Source organism: Tursiops truncatus, chromosome 8 (genome assembly GCF_011762595.2).
Source record: "Tursiops truncatus isolate mTurTru1 chromosome 8, mTurTru1.mat.Y, whole genome shotgun sequence".
In the NCBI taxonomy this organism is placed as follows: Eukaryota; Metazoa; Chordata; class Mammalia; order Artiodactyla; family Delphinidae; genus Tursiops; species Tursiops truncatus.
Window position 1 is genome coordinate 10406699 of NC_047041.1, and position 25233 is coordinate 10431931.

At 48.3% G+C, this 25233-nt stretch overlaps 1 protein-coding gene across 3 annotated transcripts in view; it reads right to left on the minus strand.

The window, feature by feature from the left end:
- UBASH3B (ubiquitin associated and SH3 domain containing B) overlaps nt 1–25233 on the minus strand; it is a 140773-nt gene that overhangs the window by 12093 nt on the left and 103447 nt on the right. For 2 of the 3 annotated variants that reach the window (XM_019941741.3, XM_019941740.3), the window contains exons 2-11: nt 21796–21849; nt 20857–21043; nt 19088–19286; nt 15419–15588; nt 10321–10529; nt 6143–6275; nt 4600–4720; nt 3856–3978; nt 2701–2793; nt 1317–1461 (exon numbers count right to left, since the gene is read on the minus strand). In XM_019941741.3, the coding sequence (XP_019797300.1) occupies nt 1317–1461; nt 2701–2793; nt 3856–3978; nt 4600–4720; nt 6143–6275; nt 10321–10529; nt 15419–15588; nt 19088–19286; nt 20857–21043; nt 21796–21849 (1434 nt within the window). Of the gene's footprint in view, nt 1–1316; nt 1462–2700; nt 2794–3855; nt 3979–4599; nt 4721–6142; nt 6276–10320; nt 10530–15418; nt 15589–19087; nt 19287–20856; nt 21044–21791; nt 21850–25233 lie in introns of all 3 variants that reach the window. The other variant, XM_033861886.2, reaches the window with a different exon arrangement.

Here is a 25233-nt window from a genome sequence, read left to right on the forward strand (position 1 = left end):
GTTGGCATGGGGACAATCATTTATTGCTGCTTCCCAAGGAACAGAAAAACAGTGGCCATAGAGTAGATAGGACAAAATGTGAATTATTTCAGTAGAGGATCTGATTGATTGATTTAATCTTATTTTTGAGGAACGCTCATTCCTTTAAGGCAAGAAGTAGCACACATTAATTAATTAATGGGGTTATCTGAGATCTTATTTGCAGAGCCAAAAATTAGTATGGAAGAAAAGATATTCTCTCCTACCTTAGCCAGAAACTCACATTGCTTCATCTGAGGTTTGGGTAGGTATTTGAAATGAAAGGTCAAGGGATAGCGCAAGGAAGCAAGTTTTGCTTATATTGGTCACTTGTTCCAAACTCTGTTTTAAGAAATGCATTTAATTCCCCACCGTAATGGTTGTGAATATCTGTCCTTCTTCAAAGGCATTTTACAAATGTCTGGGTGGATTTTTTTTTTTAATGCTCAACCTAAAACTTTATTGCACACTGACAAGATAATCAGATATATTTTAAACGCTTAATAGGAACAACTAACAAAAATATTTAAACCAAATACAGGGGTTGGTTAGAGAGAAAAATATCATTGCTTACTAAAAATATTTAAAATAAATACTGCTATAAAGAACACAAAAAGCATTTATTTTTATCACGTCACTAAGAAGCCCGAGTGGATTTTTGATGGTTAATGTAAGTATGTTATAACCTACAAACACTTCTTTCTAATAATAGTCTAATGGAAAAAGCAAAGGACTACTATAAAGCAGATCACACGGTGTTTGGCACACAGAAAATGATCAATAAAGGTTAGTTATTATTATTGTCAGATATGTCCACTACGTGTATAACTTTCGGCAGCCCACAGAACTCTCTCACATATGAAAGTGGCTTGCCTCCATCCTGGGGTTATAGCGATAATGAATGAAGATAATTAAAAATGCTTTGAAAACTCGAAAGCGACAATCCAAGGCAAGACACCGTCATTTCCCTTATTTCCCAACAGGCTTCTGAACTGCTTTATCATTAGCTGGTGTGTGCTCCTGGCATGCGAAGTGGTTTTATTATTCACTGAAATCAATGTAGTAAAGTCAGAAAACCCTAGTGCATGTGATGGGAGACATACTCTACACCAATGCCCAATACAAGGGAATGCTGGCTTTCTCCAGTTTTTTTTTTTTTTAAATCATAGGGTGACTTCCACCAATATGGACAACTGGCTGTGGGCTACCTCTGGTCCTTCATCTCCTTAATTAGCCTGGCCTGGTGGAGAAGAGTACTTCCACATTGGCCTCAGGAAACAGCGCTTTCGGAGGGTTACCTGTAGGTTGTATCAACACTCAGGTTGGCTGCAGCTAACTCTGATGGAGGTATCCACGCAGGTAGTGTGTTCCCAGCAACCCACTTTGTCCACTCAAATAAACCAGGCTCTACGCGGATCTTCAAGTGATTTTCTTGTTGTAAACCTTAGAGGGAAAATAAAATGAAGATGAAGGAAGTATTACTATGTTCTCAGCGGAAAAGTAAATTAGAGGCCAAATTGTTACAGAAATGCTCATAAACCTTCTATTCTCTTTCCTAGCAGATGCTATATATAGCTTAAGGAAGTAAAGTAGGCAGGTTTGGACAAGAGTTTTGAATTTTTGTGTTATAAGCACGTGAGTTTATTCTGGTCACATCACCAGGATGTGTGCTGGCTTTAAATGGTATCTGATTAAAGAAAAAGTCATTATCCATATAATTTATTACAGTTCTGTGACTACTATAATTCCTTTCTAAAGTAAGTTCCAAGATGTTCTTACCAAGAAACTTCAGAAATTCTCAGCATCCACTGTTTTACAATAGCTTACATTATATTTGCGTATCATAGAGATAGTTCATTTTCTCTACTAGAAAATCCAGTGTTGAATATTTACCAATGCCAGTGCACAAGTCCTGTGTTTTGTGATTGTGTAACTGTCCTCAGAGTAGGAACTGTCCCTGTTTAACTCTTTGTATTGCATTTAGCCAACAGTTTTTCCTTGCAAATGTGATAGAGAATGCGTTTGAATACACAGATGCATTCTGGCTTACTTAAGGTTAACGAACAGAAGTCTCAAACGTAGTGTACTTTCCTTGTTGACTCAGCTTTTTCTGGCTTGTCTGTTTGGCATAAGTAAACAGTCAACCCTGTTTCTTCTAGTTTTCCTTCCAGTGAAATGAGAATGGAGATTCCTGTAACACAAGCTTCCACAGATTTTAGGGTAAGAGCTGAATATCTTTATAACAATGGTACGTTTGAACTTCTTCCAATGAACTAAAGAAACAAGGGTGATTAAGATTTACAGACACCTAGGAGCACCGTTCCCTGTCGTAAAGAGGCAAACAGAGCAGAGTGGGAGGAAACAAAGAAAAAACAAAACAGAAAAGGATCACGCTCTAGGCTCTAAATTACTGCCAGAGAACAATATTTTACAAGCCTCTAATTCATCGAAGAGAGCTTTACATTTTCAAGAAAAACATGATTTGTGTATTCTCTTGATCTCACTTCCGCTGCCAGAGTATGATTTGGGGACTTTTGCAAAGTCATCTTCCAAAAGAAAGAATCACTGCTCAACATTTCAAATTCAAAGCTTTCAACTGGCTAATGTCCCCTGAGTAGGATAATTTGTGTCAGGTTGCCTGGAGACGGAGGGATGGGCTAGCTGACCTTTATCCAGTCTCACCTTTCAAGATGTTGTACGCAGTCTGCACACAGCGCAGGGACGGGGAGCAGTAGACATGGTCAATGATGGTGTTACTCTCTAATAAGGCTTCACCTGCGAAGGAAACCAGAGAAGAATCCATCCGATGATTTACGAAGCCTCAACTTGACTCTCAGTGTCGGAGAGGGTGCCAGACAGACCCTGCAAACCTCTGTTTCCAGGTGGGCGCTCACATAGGGCCAGCAGTTTCAGTCTCATTTTCAACAACTCTCCTGACCCGTGTTTCTGTGAAAGACCAAGGGATACACCCTTCTTGTCTATTTTCTTTCTGTCTCTCTGGTCCTAACAAGCAGTAAAATGCCCGTTTTTCTCTCATGGATAAAGTCTGAATGCCTTAACATGGCGGTCAAAGTCTTCCATGAACTTGTCTGTCTCCATCCCGCCAGCCTTGTCTCCCGCCCTGGTCACAGCTGATGCTCTAGAAACAAGAGGCTTGTTTCCTCTGCACTGTGGACACTGCTTCTCATGTCTATGACTTGATGTTGATCCTCCCACTGAGATGCTGTCCCACCTTCCTACTAACTTCTACTCTAGTCTCCTCTCATGTCTTCTTTTGTGCTCCCATGATACTTTGTACATAGTTCTATTCTTGAGTAACAAGAATACTCTATATTATTTATCCACTTACAAGCTTCGCCGAGGGTGGGGACTCACGCTTAGGTCCCCAGTACCTAGCATGGTGCCTTGCACAAGGTAAGTGATCAATTGACGTGTGTTAAATGATTGAACAGGACAGGGCTGCTGCTGGCTCTGTGTGGCAGGTATGGACCTAGACCTGCAAAGAACTGAGCATCTTGGGGACTGGTGGGCCTCTATATTTTCAGCCACTCCTGGGTTGCCTTCTCATCCTTGCGCTAGAAGCTGACCTGTCTGCCGCACCAAGCCTGACCTTGCCCCATCACTGGACCATCTGCCCCTTGATAGGGATCACACCTCGTTCACTTTGGCAAACCAACGCAGTGCCCTGGACCTAATGGTTACATAATAAATCCCTTTTGAATTGAGGAAATATAGTACTTGTAGGAAAGCCCTAGGCAGCATTCTGGCATCCGCACTGGAGCCAGTCTTTGGAAGAAGTAGCCAGGAAAGGCTGTGTGATCACGCCAGGACACTCACCCACGAGTCTTGCTTGCATACATCCGAACACGGTGATTGGAGCATCTTTCTCGTAATCTCGGAAACCGCCGCTCCGCTGAGGTAAGCTATGAGGCATGTTCAGGTTAGTGCGTACGTAGCGACCTGGAAAGAAAAGTCAGGCCAGGGCGACGTGAGTTTCCTATCTCCTTAGGGCTTCCACTGCTGGTCCTGCCAGCCCCTCCACTTCCATTCCTTTTTGGCCACAGAGACTGAACTGAGCTCTCTAGAAAATATTGAAGCCGACGTCCTCCTTTAGTACTGTGTCCTGGAATCCACGCTTCCATTCCGCTGACGGAAGTGACAAGAGATAGTTTTTAAGGGAAAGTAACAACCGGACACTCTAAAGCAGGTAGGATTCTCTGAGGTGCAAGCCTCCCTATCTTAAGCATGCCACCCAAATGAAAATGGAACCAAAATGAGCCAGGGTGACTTACTAGAGGGAGGTCTGGTCATGGAATCAAGACACCTGTCTCTGCCTCTAACTTTGCCATGTGGCTGTGGGGCAAGACATCTGCCTTTTTTGGTCCATGGTGTCCCAGTTTATAGAATGGGGGTAAGAACACTTCTCTCTCCCCTAACACTCCAGACAATCCGGAAGGACTTACAATGTAACAGATGACAGGCATTTCATAAATGACTCCATCTAGATAAAAGTAGCTTGACTCTGCCCCCTAGAGGCCGTGATAGGTATGCCAACGCTGAACAGGCCCACCAATTACTGACCTTTGGCGTCGAAGCACTGGGATAGCCAGTACTTCCCAAAAACAACATCCATCCTCTCACCGTGCCGACACACAAAGAGGCATCTCTTCTGAGGGCCAGGCTGGCCGCTGATCCTCAGAGGCTGCAGAGAAAGAAAGGCTATAAGTGGGGACACACACACAGACACGTCTCAGAGCTAGCTGGTTGTCAGGTGAGCTGCGCTCTAGAACGAGTTTCACTAATGTTCGAGCGGGATAAGCCCCTTAACTGCCTCGGATTTCTATAAGATGGGGGTGGTAGGCCTCATGTACTGACCTCGCAAGTTATTTTGAGGCTCAGATGAGATGCACTGCAGGTGCTTTGCAAAATAAGAAGGGCTATGAAAATGGTTTTCTTGTTACTGCTGCTGCTGTTGGTAGGATTAGTATCTGGCCAATACCGAAACACGAAGACCACCTGAGTTACAGCTCAGAGGCAAAACTAGCCAGGATGGAGAGACGGCCCTGTAGCGGGACAGCTTCTTCCCCTAACGAGATGCTCCATCAACTTCTTCAGGGAGCGAGGACTTTTATTACCACAAATACATCTGCCGCATCTCCACCTTGTGGTGGTCCGAAGGCTACTCCGGCCAGGAGGTCCCGCTTTGCCCATTCTAATCGCAGGTTAGGCTCTGTGGTCTCGCTGCACGCAAGACGGTGTTCCCAGGAGTGGCTCGGGGAGGGCAGTTGCTACCTCTGGGTGATGAAATCGGCAAGTCTAGTCAAAGGCTTGTCCAAACGGCTCTGGTTTCTAGAACTACTGCGTGGATCCTTACAGATGTTTCTAGGTTCCTTCTTTCTGATGGAGTCAGCTGTTCCCAGCTTCCTCAGGGATGCCAGCTCCTACTGGCTTCACATTTGCCAATACAGTACATACACTTTACAAACTCCTCCATTCTGTACCCTTTCTGGCATATATCGGACATACACTGAGCGTTCACTAGGTGCCAGGAACGGTGCTAAGAACCGTATCCTTATTTCCTTTCATCTTCACAATGGCCTGTAAAATAGATTAGATACAGTTGACCCTTGAACAACTTGGGTTTGAACCATGCAGGTCCAACTAATACACAGATTTTTTTCCCAAAAGTAAATACTACGATAAAATCTGCAGTGTGTTGAATCTGAGGATGGAGACCCGTGGATCTGTAGGAAGCAAACTGGGTAGGTGGAGGGCCAGTTGTAAGTTGCAAGCGGATGTTCCACTGTACGGAGCATGGAGGGTCGGCATTCCTAACCCCCGCGTTGTTCAAGGCTCAACCGCGTCACTACTTTACAGATAACATATCATCCTCTCTGCAGAGCAGCCTTCCTTACCAGCCTAGACCCAGATGCTGGGAGTCATTGTCAGCACCACCCATCTGACTCTTCCTAAGCCTTAAATTTTTATATATCTTTTAGGCTCTTGTGCCCTGAGAGATAGGTAACCCTTTGGGGGCAGCAAGGGCAAGGCCTCCTCCTTAGTAAAAAGGTGCTCAGTGAATCCTGAGCAGAGTTGAGGAGGCGGCCCTGACAGTCAACCTTACCTGGGTGGGCTGGCAGATGACGGTCAGGGGCGTCGTATCCCCCAGGCCCTGGTCCTCATACTGCCGCCTCTCCAGGATGCCATCCCCAAATGAGAGCGCATTGGAAGATGATGTATTTAAGATCGAGTAAGAACTGCAGAGGAAGACAAGGAAGACGTTAACTGCTTTGGCCAGAAGTCATCAGCACTTCACCCCTGGGCTCAACGGGACTGTGGGAACGAGTAGGAGACACTCCCTGGGGCGGTGCAATGGCTGGGAAAGCTGAGCAGGGGGCATCCCATGCCTGCAGAGGAACATCTTTTTAAAAAATTGCTTATTGAAGTATAATTAACTAACAATATCATATTAGTTTCAAGTGTACGACATAGCGATTTGGTATTTTTATAAGGAACATCCTGTTTTATACTGAAGTCTTGCAGTTAATAAATTAGTGGTAGATGGATTTCTGTACTTGGAACAGATGCGTTCATCCCTGTGGGCAGGGATGGGGCCTGTGATTCTGTGCTTATTAGGATGCCACAGGCGTGGCTGGCACCCAAAGCATGCTGCAGAATAATGAGGTATCAATTTTGTACCATTGTCTCCAGCTCTTTTTCTGGCTCCAAGAAATAAACAATTCCTGTTGCCTTTAATCTTTTCCATGGTGATTTCCATCTGAACTGACAAATAAGAGGGAGGATTTTGACCGTCTCTACCACTTTGCCTGTGGCGCCTAATGGTCAAGGAAACCTTTGCCCATTACCCCCTACTCTACCTCCTTCAGTTTCCAAACCCCTCCCCCATCTCAATCATACCTCCAACAAGATGATTAAATACAGCATTTTTCCAGAGGAGACCATTCTCACCAGATGTGTAGAGCTTTGAGCCAAGAGCTCTCATTTCTGGATGTAACACTGTAACTACAGAAGCCCCAAAAGAGGTCTTGCTGAAAGACAGGCAGCAAATCATGCTGTGTTTAAATTATTTTGATTAGTAAGGCCTCCAAAAAGCTTTATCTAATAAACACTGCAATTCAAATATGGTTGTTAGGCAAATCCAACAGACATCACTGGGCAGCGTCAAGGGAGAGCATTTAAATTTTAGATTTCTTGCTTCTTTACAAATAGGGTAAAGTTCCATATGTATAAAAGAGCACTGAATCTAAAATAGCCATTAGCTTTATGGTTATTTTTTAATATTTTGGGGTTATTTCTAAGGAAATCTTGTACCATTCACACAGTCTAATAGGCTGGTTGCTTTCCTTTATTTTAAACCGAGACCCTCCCAAACATCACACCGTTAAAGAAAATTCATTTTCACTGTCTGATTCATCACAGCTTCAGCGCCCGAGATGTCTGGATATATGGAATCATCCTGACATCTTACTTGTACATGTTCCCTAATTTCTTTACTTTATTACAGCTGTGAAGACACTGCTAGAATCCCTCCTCTCTCTCCTTCAGCTCAGCCGGCAGCGAGACTGCCAGCCTCCTCCTTCTCTTCTCAGCTGTCACTGTCATCAAAGCCCCCGACTCACTGAGGCAGTTTGGGGCTGTCAGTTCCAGTAAGACAATAGTCAGATGCTTCGTGTTGAGCGCAGAGTAGGGAGAAAGCTGCACCTGACGCCCGGCACATCTTCTCAAGCATCGGAGAGACACTGGCACCTCCCTAGGACACCTCAGGGCTGTGTGTCAGCCGAGAAGGACCGGCCAGCCTACCCCAATTTAGAGGACACGGCGGGACTTGCACCAATTGGTACATATCTGGAGGTACTCAGAAGCCGGCAGGGTGCTCTAATAAGGATGGTAGGAAAATATTTCCTTAGGAGGGACTCGGAAAACTGAGGACGGGGGAGGAAGAGTTGTGAAGGGCTGCTGACCCCAAGTCCCCACTTGTTGGTTGCTTGAATCCCCTCTGCAACTTCCCATCAAGTCGGCCTCGTCATGCTTGAGGACCCTGTGGCTCTCCCTCCCCCAGGCTACCTGTCATTAGGGGTGAAACAAGGCTGTCTTACAGCAGCTGGGCTCTGCCTCGCTGAGTCATTTCCACTTCTGGGGTTAATTAGGAAAGTGCAGTTCTTCTATAGGATCGCTTTTGTGGAAGAGACATTTGATTTGACAAGCATGTAAGAGAGGACTAGAAAAGACAAGTTAGAAAAAGAAAATAACCGTAAAGCTAATGGCTCTTGTAGATTCAGTGCTGTTTTATACACAGCCCTGATCCACATAAAGCTAAGTCCTTTACAGCAGTGTTCACACACGCCTCTACGGGAAAGGCAATTATCATCTCCATCTCATAGATTAGCAAACTGAGGCTCAGAGACGTCATGTTAGTTGGCCAAGGTCACACAGCTGGTGAGTGGGAGAGTCAGGATTTGAATCTAAGACTACTGGAGTAAAAACTCAAATTCTTAATTACAGTGTCCTAACAAACACCTAGTATATTAGTATTTCCCCCTCTCTCAGCTGGGTTGGCTGTAGCAGCTGATAGTGAAATTTCAGACATGGTTCCCAGGAAAATAACATCACTAGTAATCTCTCCAAATAAAGGGAGATGACACACAGACCTCCCTGGGATCCATGGACTGAGGTCACTGAGGATCCCCCCCCAGTTTCAGCGGAGCTCTAACTTGGGCAAGAGTGGGTTTAGATGCAGAGATCTGAACCGGGTCAGCAGAACTTCTCCCACATACTCTTCCCACAGGGAGCCCTACTTTTAAGAATGTGATCTGGGAGCTGTATATCATCAAATAATCTTTTGATTCTCCGTTTCTTCACATATATTATGCTTTTTTTTTTTTTTTTTTAATAGGGATAAAACGGTGACTTTGGAAACCCAACTTAGAAACATTTCTGAAAAAGCAAAGGTCTGGGGGGACTTTCCTGGTGGTCCAGTGGCTGAGACTCCGTGCTCCCAATGCAGGGGGGCCCGGGTTCAATCCCCGGTCAGGGAGCTAGATCCCACGTGTCATAACTAAGACCTGGCACAGCCAAATAAATACATAAATATTTAAAAAAAAAAAAGTAAAGGTCTCGGGAACACGAGGCCGCTTTGACCTTCCAATTTGCGCCCCCAAATGCTGGATGTTCCTTGGGTGGGGATGGGGAAGGAAGAGGAAGGGTTGCTGGGGAGGCGGTTATGAAGGAAGAAGATATTCCTTCCCATCCCTGGGTTTGTGGTTTATTGGCTTGCTGCTAACCAGGGTAGGGGACCGTCTTTTCTTTTCTTCCTCCAGGCAAAACACTCACTGAAATTGCCTGTCTCTGTTATTACTGTCATAAAAGAGAAGCAGAGTTACACACCATGCAGCTGGTGCTCAGAGCTTCCGGCTCTCAGCCACGTTGGCACATGGCAAGAACAAGAGGGAGGAAAAACAAACCAGCACGCACACCCTGGCCAGATGCCCGAGTGCACCAGGGAAGGGCTGGCTTTGAACTCCTCCGATTAAGAAACATAAAAGAGGAACAAAAGGCACCTCTCTCTCAGGACAAAGCTGGTCATGCAGCACAGGTCACTCTCAACGTGGAACCAGGTTGGTTTGGGGGCAAAGCAGGAGTGAGGGATGGGTGGAACGCTATCACTCTCCAGAAAACTTGGGTGGGGGAGGGACCGCTTGCCTTTCTAAGGCTCTGGCGGTTGCCCATTGCCACAGAAATGGTCTCTGTCATCTAGGCATTCACATGCCAAGTCTCAGGACTTGCTCGGGGTCACCTCACGGTGAGGGGCGGTTCGGTTTCCTGACCCTTGCAAATCCTTTCACTACTGGTCTGGCTGGCATAGTGGGAACCTGTCCTGCTTCTCTGGGGAGTCAGACCCCTCCGTGCAATGACCCAAGAAAGAGTGGACAGAAGCCCCAAAGCCATAAAGACTCAGTGCTGGGATGACCCACACTGAGGCCAGAAGAGATGGTCCCCCAGGCAGCCTCAGTTTAGTCTCCAGTCAGGAACTCAGACAGATGTTACATCCAATGGGGGCAGGCAGAGCAAAGCAGGGCAAGCCATCTCCCATTCTTCTCATGCCCCAGCTCAGCCCTTCCCTGAAAGTCTGGAACCGATAGGGCTTTCTTCCCCCTCGGACTTCATTTACTGGCACTGCTGCCCTGCCCATCCAGGATCAATCAAGTCCGTTTCCCTGCCACCTCCTCAAACTCCACAATGTTCTTTGAAAAGCAGCAGACAAAGAACTTAGCATCTGCTCACCCATGAAATATCCAGGTGCTGCACTCGTCAGCCTTGGTGATGTAGTTCTCAGGCAGGAGTCCGGAGCAGCCTGTGGTTAGGGACGTGCCGTAGATCCAGCCCTCGCTGGTGCTGGTCTGCTCCATGGGCGACATGAAGATGAAGTCCCCAGGGACCAGCTCCAGCTCATCGTCGTTCTGCGGGGTGTAGGGGTAGATCACCTGTAACGTCTGAAAAAGGAGGAGAGGGATGCGTGAGGCCCACATCTGACCCATGCTTCTGAGCGCCTCCAGGTGCCCCTGGGGTCTGCAGGCTCTGAGGAGATCTGGATTCAGATCAGAAGGCGTTTCTTCTCTTTTCAGGGTACTGTGAGTATGTGCTGGCGCTCCTGGCTGTCTCCAGACTTTCCTTCAGGCATGTCTTTGCTTCAAAAGATACGGTTTTTAGAAATTCATCTGAAAACCTGTAGGCTCTCCGGTAAACTTCTGTACAAACGGGGTTGGACCTAGTTTTCTCTGCTCCGTCTGCCGGGGTAGGTGCCATAATAGACCCTGGAAATGCAACTCACGGGAAGGGAGTCTTCCATGCAGATGTCACCGATGCCCAGATGGAGACTCCCCTAGGAAGGCTTTGGGAATGAAGTGTTCTCCCTTCCATGTAACTCAGCGGCTTAAACAAGACATGGTCCCTGCCTTCAAGAAGCTTTCTTTAGGGCTTCCCTGGTGGTGCAGTGGTTAAGAATCCTCCTGCCAATGCAGGGGGCACAGGTTCGAGCCCTGGTCCAGGAAGATCCCACATGCCGCGGAGCAACTAAGCCCGTGCGCCACAACTACTGAGCCCACGTGCCACAACTACTGAAGCCTGTGCGCCTAGAGCCCCTGTTCTGCAAGAGAAGCCACTGCAGTGAGAAGCCCGCGCACTGCAACGAAGACCCAATGCAGCCAAAAATAAAATAAATAAAATAATTTAAAAAAAAAAGCTTTCTTTAAACCTCCATTTTTAACAAAGGCCTAGAAAGAAAAATATCTTTCGCAGCCATCAGTGTGTCATGTCTGTAACCAGCTTTTGTCAGTGAACAGATGGAGACCACGTGTTCCTTCTTTGGGCTCAGAAAAAGCCCCCAGGGCCAACCTCAGGCTATGCCACTTGGCTGATTTATTCCACTTTTTGTCTCCTTTTCTGGTATATAGAAACATCACAGGCATAGGCATGAAGATGCTTTGGAAAACATTTCTTTTACTCCATTTTTGTTAACAGCAGGAGACCTCAATAGTAAGGAAAATATTTTCTGTGTTTCACAAGGGCTAAGAGGGGCTGTTCTATCAGCTCTTCCTTTGATCTTGAAGCTACCAGTGGCAGGCAAAATATTCTGGTTCCCACGTACAGGTTTTTAACTTTGGCCTCTGTTTTCTCATCTGTCAAATGATACCCGGACTATAAAAGTTAAATGAGACAACCTAAGAAAACTCCTGAGGCCTCTGGTACACAGAAGGAGCATAATTATTTCTATGACCCATGATGGCTCGCTTTCAAGGGGTTACCTTTCTGTCTAGCTGATGCTGACCCCTGAATCCTGTGCTGGGTAGGCTTGTGAGCTCATCAGCTCACTGGGGTCAAGGTGATACATCAGAGCATGTCAATAAAGAATTTCTTTCTGGCAGTTGCTAATGAGAGGAGCCAGTAAAAATATGATTTTTCCCCCCAGAGAATGAACACGATAATGCACAGAACTTGACTACCTGCTCCACTGGATTTCTGATGTCCCCTTCAGCCCTAGATCTTCTTGCATCCCATCGCCTTCCCACTCCTCTGCCACATACTCACTCAAACCACGTTTCCACACTAACCAGGAAGGGTTTTTTTTGCTGGGTTGTTAAAAGAGCTTAAAGAAAAAAAATCTTAAATCTATAGGCTAGGTATGTGCTGAGACACCAAAAGGAACATTCCTTTTCCTGGAACAGGGTGGAGAGAGGCACCAAGTCACGGGGAACAAGTCTAAACTCAACTCAGGTTCCTCAGACACTCAAGTGCAGCACAGTTCTGGCTAATGATGCCTTTCACTTGGCAGAAGTGTCTCTTCTTTGAGAACCTCAAAAATGACTTGGGAGAAGAACTCATTCCTCCTTTCACTTGGGGGCGCTGGGCTAAGTGTTCTAGCTCTAGGCGATCTCCAGGGAGATCGAGGCACAGAAAGGAGCAGAGGGGACATCGTGTCCTGGGCAGAGGGTAGTTGGACAATAAGGAGCTTTGATTTATCGAATAATCAATAAGAAAACCATCGAGGTATTGCGGCAAATCTCAAATTATAACCGGTGCCCAGGTCCCCATAGCCCTTTCCCACTTACCAAAAGCGTGTGCAAAAGTCAGCCCAAGTTTGGGGGATCTCAGCTCACGTGCCTAGTTTTGTCCTATGTGATACTCTTTTACGTTTAGCATCTACTTGTAAGCACTCTTGAGTCTGTGTCAAGTATGTTTTCCCTCCCTTCCTACTTGGGGACTAAGCTCAAAGTTTGCTGACTGACATCTTGGGAAGGGCAGATACAGCCCCAGGTGATGACAGGAACTGACCCTCTTTGCCTCTGAAGCCCTTTTTACTCTCAGTAACAATAACAGCTGTGGCAATTTTGTCGTTGTCGCTATGCCCACTCTGTGCTGGCTCTTACGGTAGGACCTTTCCATATGTCCTCTAGTTCATGCGACAGTCCAGCAAAATATTGTCGGCATTCTGCACACGAGAGAACTAAGGACTGGATTATTTTCTAGAAGTTGTAAAAGCGAATCTAACCACCGCTAAAGCGAGGGAGCCAGGATTTGAAGCCGTGTGTGCCCAACTCCAGAATTTATGCTTTTTCTGTAACTCTGTCCTTCCTCTAGATTTCTAGTGCTTGACACATAAAACTGGCGTGGCACGCTGGGATCGCTAACGTGGAAGAGACGGTGTGAAGTACAAGCAAGCATTTGCAAGCCCACATCAAGTGAGCATCTGAACAGCAGAGGGGTGAGACCCCAGAGGGTTCCAAAGCATCACTTGCTGAGTGTCCTTGCCTAAACCACTGGCCTCCTCCGGACATCTGTCACCTCACTGGACCAGTTAATCAATCCTGCCTCCTGGGCACAGGAGGAGGAGAAAGGCAAGTAGAGGTTTACGTATGCAGGAGGGCACAGCTAAAGCCAGATGACCTCGGACGGAGAACTTTATCAGGAGGAACAGTAATAAATGAGCTTTTACAAATAAGAGATAAAAGAGGCCATGTTATTTTTAGAAAATAATTCATGTGGGCGCTAGCTGCCTCTTTCCCTCCGTGCCAGTTGAGCAGAATGTGGGTCAGGCAGAAAAGCAATTACCCTCTGAGTTAACTGGAGGGCAGTGTTGATTAGAAGATATTCCTCGGAAAATTCCATCGCCACCTTCCTTCTCTTAGAAAGGTGACTGCTCACCGTCCATTGGCATGCCACCCTTGACTTTTTTTTCTCTGCCCTCGGAAGGAATCCAGCCAGCCACACCTCTCTTGTTCTATTTAGAGCTCATGCTAAGCAAGTCCAGGAGATTTCAGAATTCTGAAGTAAGATTAAGCCCAGTCTCCTTGCTGTGTCTTTACAGAAACTTGCATCAAATGACTTGGAAGGAGGACGTGACATTCCCATCAGCAGAGCCAGACAAACCTGCACGTCCCTGACACTCTCGGGCCCCGCGCACAGTCCTGGACCTTCGTCGTGGGTTGGCTCTTCCAAACACTTCCAAAACAACGATGAGGTCGCCTGGCCTAGACCCTGAATTTCGAACTCTTTTTCATATTTAAAAAACACACCTAAAACAGATGTTAAAAGGCTACGTAAACTAACAAAATATCAGTTCTTTTGCTGCTGAAAAACTAGGAAACGATTTATACGTATGTTTCGTAAATGTAGTTAAACTGGATGACAATTGTTGCAAACTCTGTGGTCTTTTTTTAGATGGGCTGCCCGTCTTCATTGGTCAGAACCCCTGGCTTCTGGCTTCAGTTCTGGTCCTAAATTGCTCTTTAGCTTTGGACCAGCCACTGAATCCCTATGTCTCAGCTTCTCCTTCAGGAAAAAAAGGACAATAAGACTCTTCAGAGATGGCACGTGCTTGTCCTGGAAAGCAATGTCAATTCCTTCAAAAGAAGGATGCCAGGACCATGCCAATCTTTCTGCCTGTCCTGGAATCAGTTGTCCCTCTCAGGTCTCCCATGTGATACACACAAACTCTCACAATATTTGGTCTGTGCTTTCATTTCATATGGACCACATTTTAAAATTCCCTGGTGGTGCAGTGATTAAGAATCCGCCTGCCAATGCAGGGGACATGGGTTCGAGCCCTGCTCCGGGAAGATCCCACATGCTGCAGAGCAACTAAGCCTGTGCGCCACAACTACTGAGCCTGTGCTCTACAGCCCGCAAGCCACAACTACTGAGCCCACACACCACAACTACTGAAGCCCGCGCGCTCTAGGGCCCGTGTGTCGCAACTACTGAGCCCGTACTCCAACTACTGAAGCCTGCGTGCTGCAACGAGAAGCCACTGCAATGAGAAGCCCGCGCACCGCAACGAAGAGTAGACCCTGCTCGCCGCAACTAGAGAAAGTCCACGTGCAGCAACGAAGACCCAACAAAGCCAAAAATAAAATAAAAAAAATAAAATTTTAGTATGTTCCATGGTAACTTGCATGCCAGACACTCAGCAAATATCCGTTAGCTATGTGTTCAGGGTTTGTTTGGGGTCTTTTTCGTATTTAGGTGTTCTCCTCACCTAAGATCAGGATGGTGTCTTCTACCTATTAATACTGTGAACTGATAGAATATTTAAAAATTTATCAACATGCTTTTCTATCTATTCTCCCATTTCATTTCTATATCATTCCAGTAAGTTTGGCAGGGCAGATAGAACAATGGGGATATTACACTTGGGACCCAGAGACAAGAGATGCAAGCTCAAAGCTTCCCAGTGAGCCGGCCAGTGCTTGGATGAAATTCCAGGCCAGATGACTCCTGGGCATTACTTCCCTTTGGTGTCCATCTCCCCACAGCAGCAAGTGCTACTGGTGCTGATGGCACCCCGGCACCCCTGGCAGAGTCAGGAGCCCCAGGGAGACATTACCTCGTGGTTAGCAAATCGGATATCCCGGGAGAATATGGTCGCCACCCAGTCGCACCCGAGTTTGACATCAATGTTCTGGGCGAGTTTCTCTAGGGTGGGCAGGTGGCTGGCTTGGAAGTGGTAAGCCAGGGTCACGTGCAGCTGCTTCTTATGAGGCTCCACGTGCACTTCTGGAAGAAGGAAGGAAAGAGGCAGCTGTTGCATCTCGATGGTGAAGACAAGGAAAAACACAGAACGGTGCCCTGATAAATCTGTTTCCCAAATAGCAGAGGACAGAGTCCCTCGGTCAGACAAAACCTGTGTCTCTCCTTCACAGCAGCGGAATGAGAGTGGGGCGGGGGAGAAAAACCCACAGTCCGAGAGAGAAAGAGCCACATGTCTGGCTTTTCTGGACCAGCTGAGAGACAATCATTTTGATTGGCGGCTGCTCACAGCAAATCCAGATGAGTGTCACTGGCCTCACCATTCAGATGAGGAAACCGAGAACTAAAGGGATGAGCTAGTTTATGTGGAAATAAGGAGCAAATTTTGTCATCATGGGACTCCCCAGGTTATCTTGCCTTCGTTTTGAAATCAAGCCTCTTAGCTTCTGGGTGGCTCTGATGGAGAAATGAGGGGAAAAGATGGATTATTTTCAAAGTTTAAAACAGGGTCTCTCAACATCATTTTGGACCAGATAAATTCTTTGTTATGGGGGCTGTCCTGTGCATTACTGGGTGTTTAGCTGCAACCCTGGCCCCTACCCACTAGATGCCAGCAGCACCCCCCAAGTTGTAACAACCAAAACCGACTCCAGACCTTGCCAAAGGACCTCTGGGGAGAGATGGAGCAAAAATCACTCCGATTGAAAACCACAGGTTTAGAGTATGCAGACTGTTATTCTAAGACACCCTAAAAAGCAAACCAAAAGAAACCAGCCTACCTACACAAGGCAAGAGATTTTGTCTTTTGTCCGTCTTTCAGTGAGGGAGATTCACCTACTGTCCAAGCTCAAACACCAAAGAAGACGCAACTAGAGGGGATTTAGGGAATTCCAGAAATTAAGGGGCTTGCTCAAGTCGCACAGAGGTAGAAGAATTGTAGAAGTTGGGGCTGTGGTTTTGAGTACTTTTCTGTTATACCACATGCGTTTCTTTGGTGTAAGCCCCCCAAGGCGAGGGCTCTGTGTCCTGTTCATGGATTATAACCCCCCTACCCCCCAACCCGTGCTCAGCACCCCACGGGCTTTCAGTATTTGTTAAATGAATGAAGACACACGAATGAATCTCCTTAAACCATCAAGGATGGAGGATGACACTTCATCTACTCGCTGACGGAAATCTGGGTCTGCCACACGTCTGAATACCATGACACAAGTTCTAGGGCAAAGACCTGATGGCCCGCTTCCCACACCGGGCCACCCAGTTCTCCGAGTCGCCAGCAGGGGGCCACACCAGGGCCGAGAAGCCAGCCGAGCCCACCGGTTCTTGCAGAGAGGACTCAGATGGCTGGGGAGGAGCTGGCTCGCCCCCTTCCTGGCAGGAAAGCCTGCAAGGGCCCGCCTGCCTTTTGCTCAATATGTACTTTATGAACTGGCCGCGTCCTGCCTGAGACCTGCTTTACTCACTTGCGAATGATTTGGGTTTTGTGGCTACAACATTAGATTTGGTTCTTGTGGGAGTTTTAGTGGTTTTGACAATAGCTACTGTGGGATGAAAAGAGCCATTTCCCTGAGGTGGAGGGATGGGAACAGGAAATAATCTGCCTATGAGGCCATTTCTCTGAAATTTTATGCTCCTGTGAAGGGGGCAGGTTCCACCGAAGTCAGAGAGCAGAGACGAGTCCCTGGGGACGAAGGGGTGGAGGTGGGGCATCTAAGGAGAGCAGGCTCCCAATGCACAGAGGTGACCTAAGGGCCCGGGTTCCTCTGAGCGTAGAGACCTCACTGTGATCCTGTTCAGTGATGCTGGGCCCTCACCACACTCTTCCTAGAGTCCTGAGCCCTATTTGGGGATTTTCTGGTAGAAAAGGCCACTGAGAAATAGGCCCAGAGCTGGGGATGAAAAGAGCAGAGTGGGACACAGGCAGGTGAGGTGGAGGCCAAAGGTCAGGAGCCCAGGGAGCAAAGGGCGGGGCTGGCCAGCTGGGGCCTCTGCCAGCACTGCGTTCAACACTCAGGACCCGGGTGGGCAGCTCACGCCCTCCACTCTGATCAGGGCAATGGCCCACCGGCCCCAGCACCGTGCTCCCTCCGGCCTGCGCTCATGCCACCTGCCCTCCTGCAGGGCCCTATTCCCATCTGGTGGATCAGCGTCTTCCCGGGGTGACTGTCCTTTCTTCTCTGAAGGGGGCCCCACTCCATCATCCCATGGCGGGATGATGGCCTCTCTTCTCACAGCTCTTATGACACGGTGCCTGGAGAAACCACCTCTTCTTCCCTGTTGTGTCCCTCATGGATAAACACACAGTAGGTGCCCAATAAATACCTGCTGATCGTGACTTCATTCTAAAGGGACCAAAAAGACTCCCCACCCCCCACCGTCTGTCTGTCTCACGGCAGGCGAGGCCCTTGCGGAGCTGTCTGCACCTGCAGTCACACAGGAAGGCTCTGCAAACCTCTGCCTCCTGTCCCGTCTCGCCGCCGCCCGCCTTTAAGTCAGCACACATCCTGAGCGTCCCTCCAAACTGATTCCTTTGACGGTAAACCTCAGTTGTTAGCTTGAACTGAGACCTCCCGTGCAAAGAGCAGGTGACATTGTAAAGGGGTGGATAAGGGCCCTTTTGAGGCCTAGGGGCCTGTCTACTGGGCTTCAGCAAGTCGAAAGGTGTTGGCTCAGTGGATTTGATTATTACTGGATGCTAAGTGGTTCCACTCTACTCTCTGTGCTGTATGACCCCCTGAGCAAAGACCTCGGTCCACACGGAGGGGACGGGGAGACCCAGATTAACACCTGCCTGGGATGGGGGTTTGGAGGAGGAAAAGAAGGTTACTTGGGAATTCCCTGGCGGTCCAGTGGTTAGGACTCCACGCTTTCACTGCCAAGGGCCCGGGATTCGATCCCTGGTCGGGGAACTAAGATCCTGCAAGCAGGGCAGCATGGCCAAAAAAAAAAAAAAAAAAAACCACACACAGAAAAGTTCCTTATTTCTGAACAGGGAAGAGATGGTGGGGCTGCAAAGGAACACATTTATAGTTCAATGGGAACAGTCATTTATGTACCTTCAACGTGGGTGTCAGGGAGTAGACACTGGACCTGCTCTCATGGAGGTTAGCAGAACTGTAATTTTTTTTTTTTTTTTTTTGCGGTACGCGGGCCTCTCACTGTTGTGGCCACTCCCGTTGCGGAGCACAGGCTCCGGACGCGCAGGCTCAGCGGCCATGGCTCACGGGCCCAGCCGCTCCGCGGCATGTGGGATCTTCCCGGACCGGGGCACGAACCCGTGTCCCCTGCATCGGCAGGCGGACTCTCAACCACTGCGCCACCAGGGAAGCCCTGAATATTTTTTAAAGGGGCAAGAGGTGTGGGGTCCTGCAGGAAACGGCTGTGTTCTTGGGCACGTTCTGCCCATTCCTGCAGGACCCTCTACCTCCCGACTCCATCCTCCTCCTCCACAATCATTTCCTGTCCCTTTCCTTCCCAACTTTCCAATTCCCAGGGCCCAGGGCAGGCCTGGCAGCTGGAAGCTCACCGGTTTTGGAGGCAGCCTCCGCAGCAAAGTCGGCGGCAAACTTCTTGAGGACCTCTGCGCTGTCTTCCTTCACGAAGAGGCCGATGAAGTTGGAGGAGGTATAGAGCTCCAGGGGCAGCGGGGCTGAGAACTTACATTTCCAGCGACTGACGGTGGTCTGCAGGGCTTCCCCCAAGGCGTCCACCTTGCTGTCCTCACACTGGCAGGGAAACAAGAGGCTTCGCTCAGAGACAAGGGGAGATGTCTGCCGCTACTTACCTTTGGCATCCTCTGCCCAGAGCTGGAGGCTGCTAACTGAACCATCATTCCTGTCTGTGAGCAGGGAGAAGACCTGCAGCCTCCCAATTATCTGGAAATGGATTATCCGACCAGTCAGTTAAACTGGGGCGACAGACAACCTCTCCCCTCCCTCTCTCCCTGCTCCGATGTGCTCCTCTGAGCCCCGCCAGAATGCAGTAGGGCCGGTCCAGCAGAAAGCAAGCATGAGGGACGTGCCAAGAGAGTGTACAGCACCCCACGATAAGTTGTTGTGTTTTCTACAGTTTTGCATCGTTTGTGCCTTTTCTATTCCACTTACATGATCCAAAGTTGACTCTACCTCCACCCCCATGATACTTGGGAAGAATGAGGCTGCAAGAGCTGTAATATCCTCATCCTCCCCCCGCCTCCCCCGGGCACTAGAAGAAACAATGAGAGTGTCTGAAACTCTGAATGCTTTTGAGAAAGAGCCTGGATGACTAAGAGGAAATGATCATCATTTTAATTTTCAGCATGAATGGTAAAAGAGGAGGTGTTAGGAACATATTTTCACCTATAAAAGGTGGAGATGGGGGAGAATATGAATGAGATTCTGGAAAAACAACCCCCAATATTAGAAAAACATATTGTCTTAAAATGCTACCATTCTGCTTCATTGTGACTATAGCTGGACACGTCAATTCTTCTCCATCTCTGCAGAGAACCAAAGTAGATGCAATATGTTTACATTTATTGGAATGAGAGGGATTTGATTCAGTCTCTGCATAAGCTTCATGACAGCTAGAATTATGGGCTAGGTAACTATGGCAGGGGAAATGTATCCTAGCCATCTCTAGAAAGATCCAGCACGGCAAAACCTGTGGATGGTGTGCAGGAGGCTAAGTCTCTCCCCCCATCTGTAGACTACGTTTTTCATCCCCAGCTCTCTAATGTCTGCTCTTTCCTCGTGAGAGGGGAGGGAGATGACAGACGGGAGAAGCTAGGTTAGAGAATCCATTCCCCTTGTGGCTACCAGACAAGTGTGCCACCCAGTGGGTCAGGCTTGTCCCCTGGGTCCTGAGGAGCACACGGTCATCACGATGCCACACCAGACCCAGGGTGCACCGAGGTCTCGGCAGGTGTTAGAAAGAGGACCGGGGTGAGCAGCCGTGGACCTCACTGATTCCTCAAAGGCTCACCCAGCTCTGGAGCCCGTGACTGTTTCTACCAACATCCAGAGAGGCTCCCAGCTTTTTTTTTTTTTTTTGCGGTTCGCGGGCCTCTCACTGCTGCGGCCTCTCCCGTTGCGGAGCACAGGCTCCGGACGCGCAGGCTCAGCGGCCATGGCTCACGGGCCCAGCCCCTCTGCGGCATGTGGGATCTTCCCGGACCGGGGCACGAACCCGTGCCCCTGCATCGGCAGGCGGACTCTCAACCACTGCGCCACCCGGGAAGCCCAGCTCCCAGCTTTGACTACAGTCCCCCGGGGCTGGAGGGATGCAGGCGCCCCGGGGTGGGGGGCTGCGGCTCACCATGAAGAACTGGCAGAGGGTGATGTGAGGGAAGATGTTGTGCGCCTTGTTCTTGCCACAGATCTGCTTCGACTGCTGCCAGAAGTCGGAAAGCTTCTGCGCTAAGGGGCCGGTGGGGCGGAGGTAGAGGACGTACTCCCGGGGCAGGGGGTCATCCAGGAAGGGGTCGCCGACGTGGGAGAACAACCTGCCAGAGAGAGGGGGGCCGAGCACGCCTCACTTGAGAACAATGGAAGCAAAGGGAGAACTGACATCAAGGTCCATCCTGGGCAGCCTCCACCCCACCAAGCACCGCCAGCGGGAGGGTTTTCAGTTTTGTACTTTAAACATCTACCCCTCAAAGCTCACACTTTGTAACCAACTCTCAGATGCACCAACTTCTCTACTCCTGCCTGTCCTATCGCATGGGCATCCCACGACTCCCTCCTAAGGCCGCTCTCCAGGAAGTGTTTTGGATCAACCCCAAATCCTTTCCCAGGCCATCAGTACTGTTCCAGCCCGGCCTGTCCCTCCAGCTCCGTCTAGGATTAAACGCATGTGCCTCCAAAGATGAGGGAAGCTTGGAGGGTCGCCTTGTGGGGTCAGCCCTGCGTAGCGATATCCTGGAAGGTAAGTAAGTAGGATATTTCTAAATCCATTTGCCCGATATCTAGGATGAATCTTTAAGTGAGTGGAGGAGGGGGCGGAAAGCATGACAGAGGCTCTGTCTTGGAAATGCTCTGAATTTCTTTGACAGCTCTGAGGAGAGCACACTCTGGGGCCAGGACGGGGGCGGCAAATGGCTTGATGCACAGGCCGGTCACATGGTCTTTGGGATCCTTCCCCTCCCCCCCCCACCCCCAAAGGGCCCGTTAGACACAGGCTGCACATCCCTGCTCATCCGCATACACTTAGAGTTAATTACATGCTATTTTCTCAATTTATTTATTTCATACCAACCAGTCACATGCTGCCTGAACACTTCTTCCTCCTGTGGATGCCAAGGCTTTTTGTCTGGAAGAAGAAATCAGATTTCTATTGTTAGTATTTTTAGCCTCCTATCAGCTTTTCCCACTGCAGTGGCAAGAGTTGGGTGTGAAGCAGGCACTGTTAAGCCTCCTCAAGGGTGTAGGGGAGACACCTGCAGCAGGGCACCCCCCCAGGGGTCACAGCAAGGCACAGGGACGTTAGGACTTGTGATTAATTTCCATGTAATTAGCATTGGATTTGCACGCAGCCTAACAGCCCATGCCGTCTATTTTTAGCCATTTCCACATTAGACTTTTATTTTTGCTTCCCTAAAGGTTGTCATGTCTTGCTTTTCCCTCCTTCCCTTTCACCCACTCACTCTTCCTGACCCAGATCCCCTACAGAACATTTTCTCATTCGCAGCCTCCTGGCAAAGTGTGCTAGAAAAGGGTGCTTTTTAAAAATTTTTTTAATTATTTAATTTATTTTTTATACAGCAGGCTCTTATTAATCTATTTTATACATATTAGTGTATATATATCAATCCCAATCTCCCAGTTCATCCCACCCCCACCCTCACCCCCGCCACTTTCTATGAAGGCCATTGAGACTTGAAGTTAAATGCCCAGAAGGACAATTGGTCTGCTTTAAATCCAGTGCCTCCTCCCACTTTCCTCCAACTACCACCAGCAGCCTCAGACTGGATCTATCGTCTCCAACAATTTTACAGACGTCTTTGGGGACGAGTAGCACTTGGTGAAAGGGGCTGGCTGGAGAAGGGCGGCTATCACTCCCACTGTGGGAGAAACACTCAAAAGTTCTGTGCGTGGTGGGGCAGGATCACAGGGTGGCGCTGGCAGCGAGTCACTGCCCTGCACACGAGCGTACGAGGAGAGCGCTTCTGAAACGTCAGACAGGTCTCCAAAAGCCAAATAGTTCTGGGTTTGTATCCAGCTTTGCTACTTGTCCGTCCGTTCAGGCATTCAAGTTTATGTTTGCTCAGTACATACCTACTGAACTGCTATGACTTTTTCAGCACTGTGCTAGGCTCCAGGAATACACTGAAACACAAGACTTATATGGTCCCTGCCCTCAGGGAGTTTTCAGTTGAGCAGGCGTGAAAGTGTCAACTGCACAAATAATTATTTAATTACATGGGTGGTCAGTGCCATGAGGGGAGAGCACAGAGAACCTTAAGCACATAGGATTGGGACACCTGATCTGGGCTGAGCCTAGGGGGAGGGCGGGGTGGGCTGGGTGTGAGGGGCTGTGGTGATGGAATTCACTGAGTACCTCTCCTCTACAGTGAGGAGCCTTGAACAGTGCCTGACTCACTGGAGGCGATCAATAATTGGTTATTCCTATCCCTTTCAGGGTCCTTGGGAGAGAGAAGAGAGGGCAGGAATTTCTAGTTTAAACTGATGCTCTTCCCAAGCATCCTTTTCCTGACTGTCTGCTGAACCCAACTCCTCCTGCCTTTTCCTGGTACCTCTCTGGAGCAATGAGAACCCATGATGCTGTGACAGTCACAGAGGGTCAGATTGGAAGGGACCTAAGACATCAACTGGGGCCCCAATTTCTTCACTTGACACAGGGGGAAATTCAGGTAAAGGAAGACAAGTCACGTGCTTAGGGCAGCCTGGCTGCGGTGAGTGCTGAGTGAAGGGCAGATTCCAGCCTGATTCAAGGCCAGCCTCAGTTGCTCTTTTCCACAGTCCAAAGAGAATCCCTTCTTTTCCCCCACGAAACTCTGAGCACAAATACCAAATGATCAGAATAGAAAAATCTGCACAGCTAAGTAGAACTGCATTCTAGAAGACAAGCCTACTTACAGTAAGATGAGGTTATGAAGAAGGAAGACCTCAGAACCCCTTGGAAGAGAAGCCGGTGCCGAAAAAGCTGGAAACACAGGAAACTCCTTCCCACACCTGCATAAGGTGCTTAATTGTTGCCAAGATGCAAGCCCTGTTTCCTTTACCACTTACTAGATAATCAGAGGTCACCTGTTGTGCTTTTTTCAAATCCTCAAGCCGTGTACCCACAAAAGAACACAAAACATGGTCTTTTAGAGGTTAGAATCTTTGAGGGATTAAGTTCACCCAAAAAAAGACCCATTGTTTCAAAAACAATTGGGAAAAGGAAAGCTCGCTTGCAGTACCATGTGCTATTTATATAAAGGATCCAATATTTTTTTCCCTAGGCTCTTCCCCCAAAGAAATATATTTTATCTGAAGTTTAATTTATTTTTCCTTCAGCACTAGGAATGTCCTCTGGAAATGAAAGATCTCATTAAGTTATGGTCCCTGTAACTCAAAAGCCAAGTGTTGGAGAGGATTCAAAGATACAATTGAGAAAGATAATGAAAGGTTTGGGTGATAAGGCCGTGGTGAAAGGCTAAGGAAACACCAATCCTTTTTTCTGAAGAAGACAAGTCTGAGAGGTCCTCAGGGTTATGGAAGGTTCTCGTATCTGTTGTAGCTTTCCTGGCAAGGGTCAGCCACAGTAAAAGAAGCTTTGGCAACAGCACAAGGGGCTCACGTTAGATTCCGGAAAGAACGTCCTGGCAGTAATGTGCTTTAAAGTGGCTTTTTGGTTTGGTTTTGTTTTGGAGAAGTCTCTAGAAAGTAGTTACCGATCTGAAACAGGTGTGTGATTCTCTAGGCAGGAGACCGTAGGAGGAGTGACAGCACTGCGTCCCTCGGGTCCTGAGCCAGAGGCTGAGCTCTGCTACTCCTTCACCCACCGCCAGGCTTATGGAGGTTTGTGCTGAGTCTGTTCCCAGAACTCTGCCCACAAAACAGACTGAACACAGGCAGCGGCAGAACATCTCTCCGCTCCATCCCACTTTCCCAACAGGAAAGCCTGTTGCCATAGAGTTGCCACCTCCATGGTCCACCGATGGGGTAAATGCCAAGAACAGCGGGGTGTGTGGGGTAGACCCCAAACACCAGGCTGAGCCTGAACAGCTGCTACCCTCAGAGTGACTCAGAAGTCGGCAGAGCCCGCTGGGCAGATAAAGGGGGAATATCCCTTTAAACTCCAAGGAGAGATTCCTGGATCATAGCAGCCATTGAGTTGGGACTTTCATGGTAAGAATCAGAGGGACGTGTGAACTACTGAGATTCTGCTATTACATGAGAGCACAAATTTGACTTCGGACCCTGGTCCTAACCTTCCCAATTATGTCTAGGGTTCATTCTTAGCAGAGTGTGGAAAAAAAAAAAAAAGTGATGCAAACTCTAACGCCTAATGATGGGGAGGAAGAGCACAAAGCAGATAAAAGCAATGGCTCATCAAAAAACTCAGGCACGCAGCCGTGAGGAAATTAGCCAGATGGGGAGGAACGAGTAGCGCACACTGATAGCCTTGCTTTACTGCGGCTGCAGGGGCTGGGATTCCTGCCACTGTCTGCCCGCAGCTTGGTTGAAT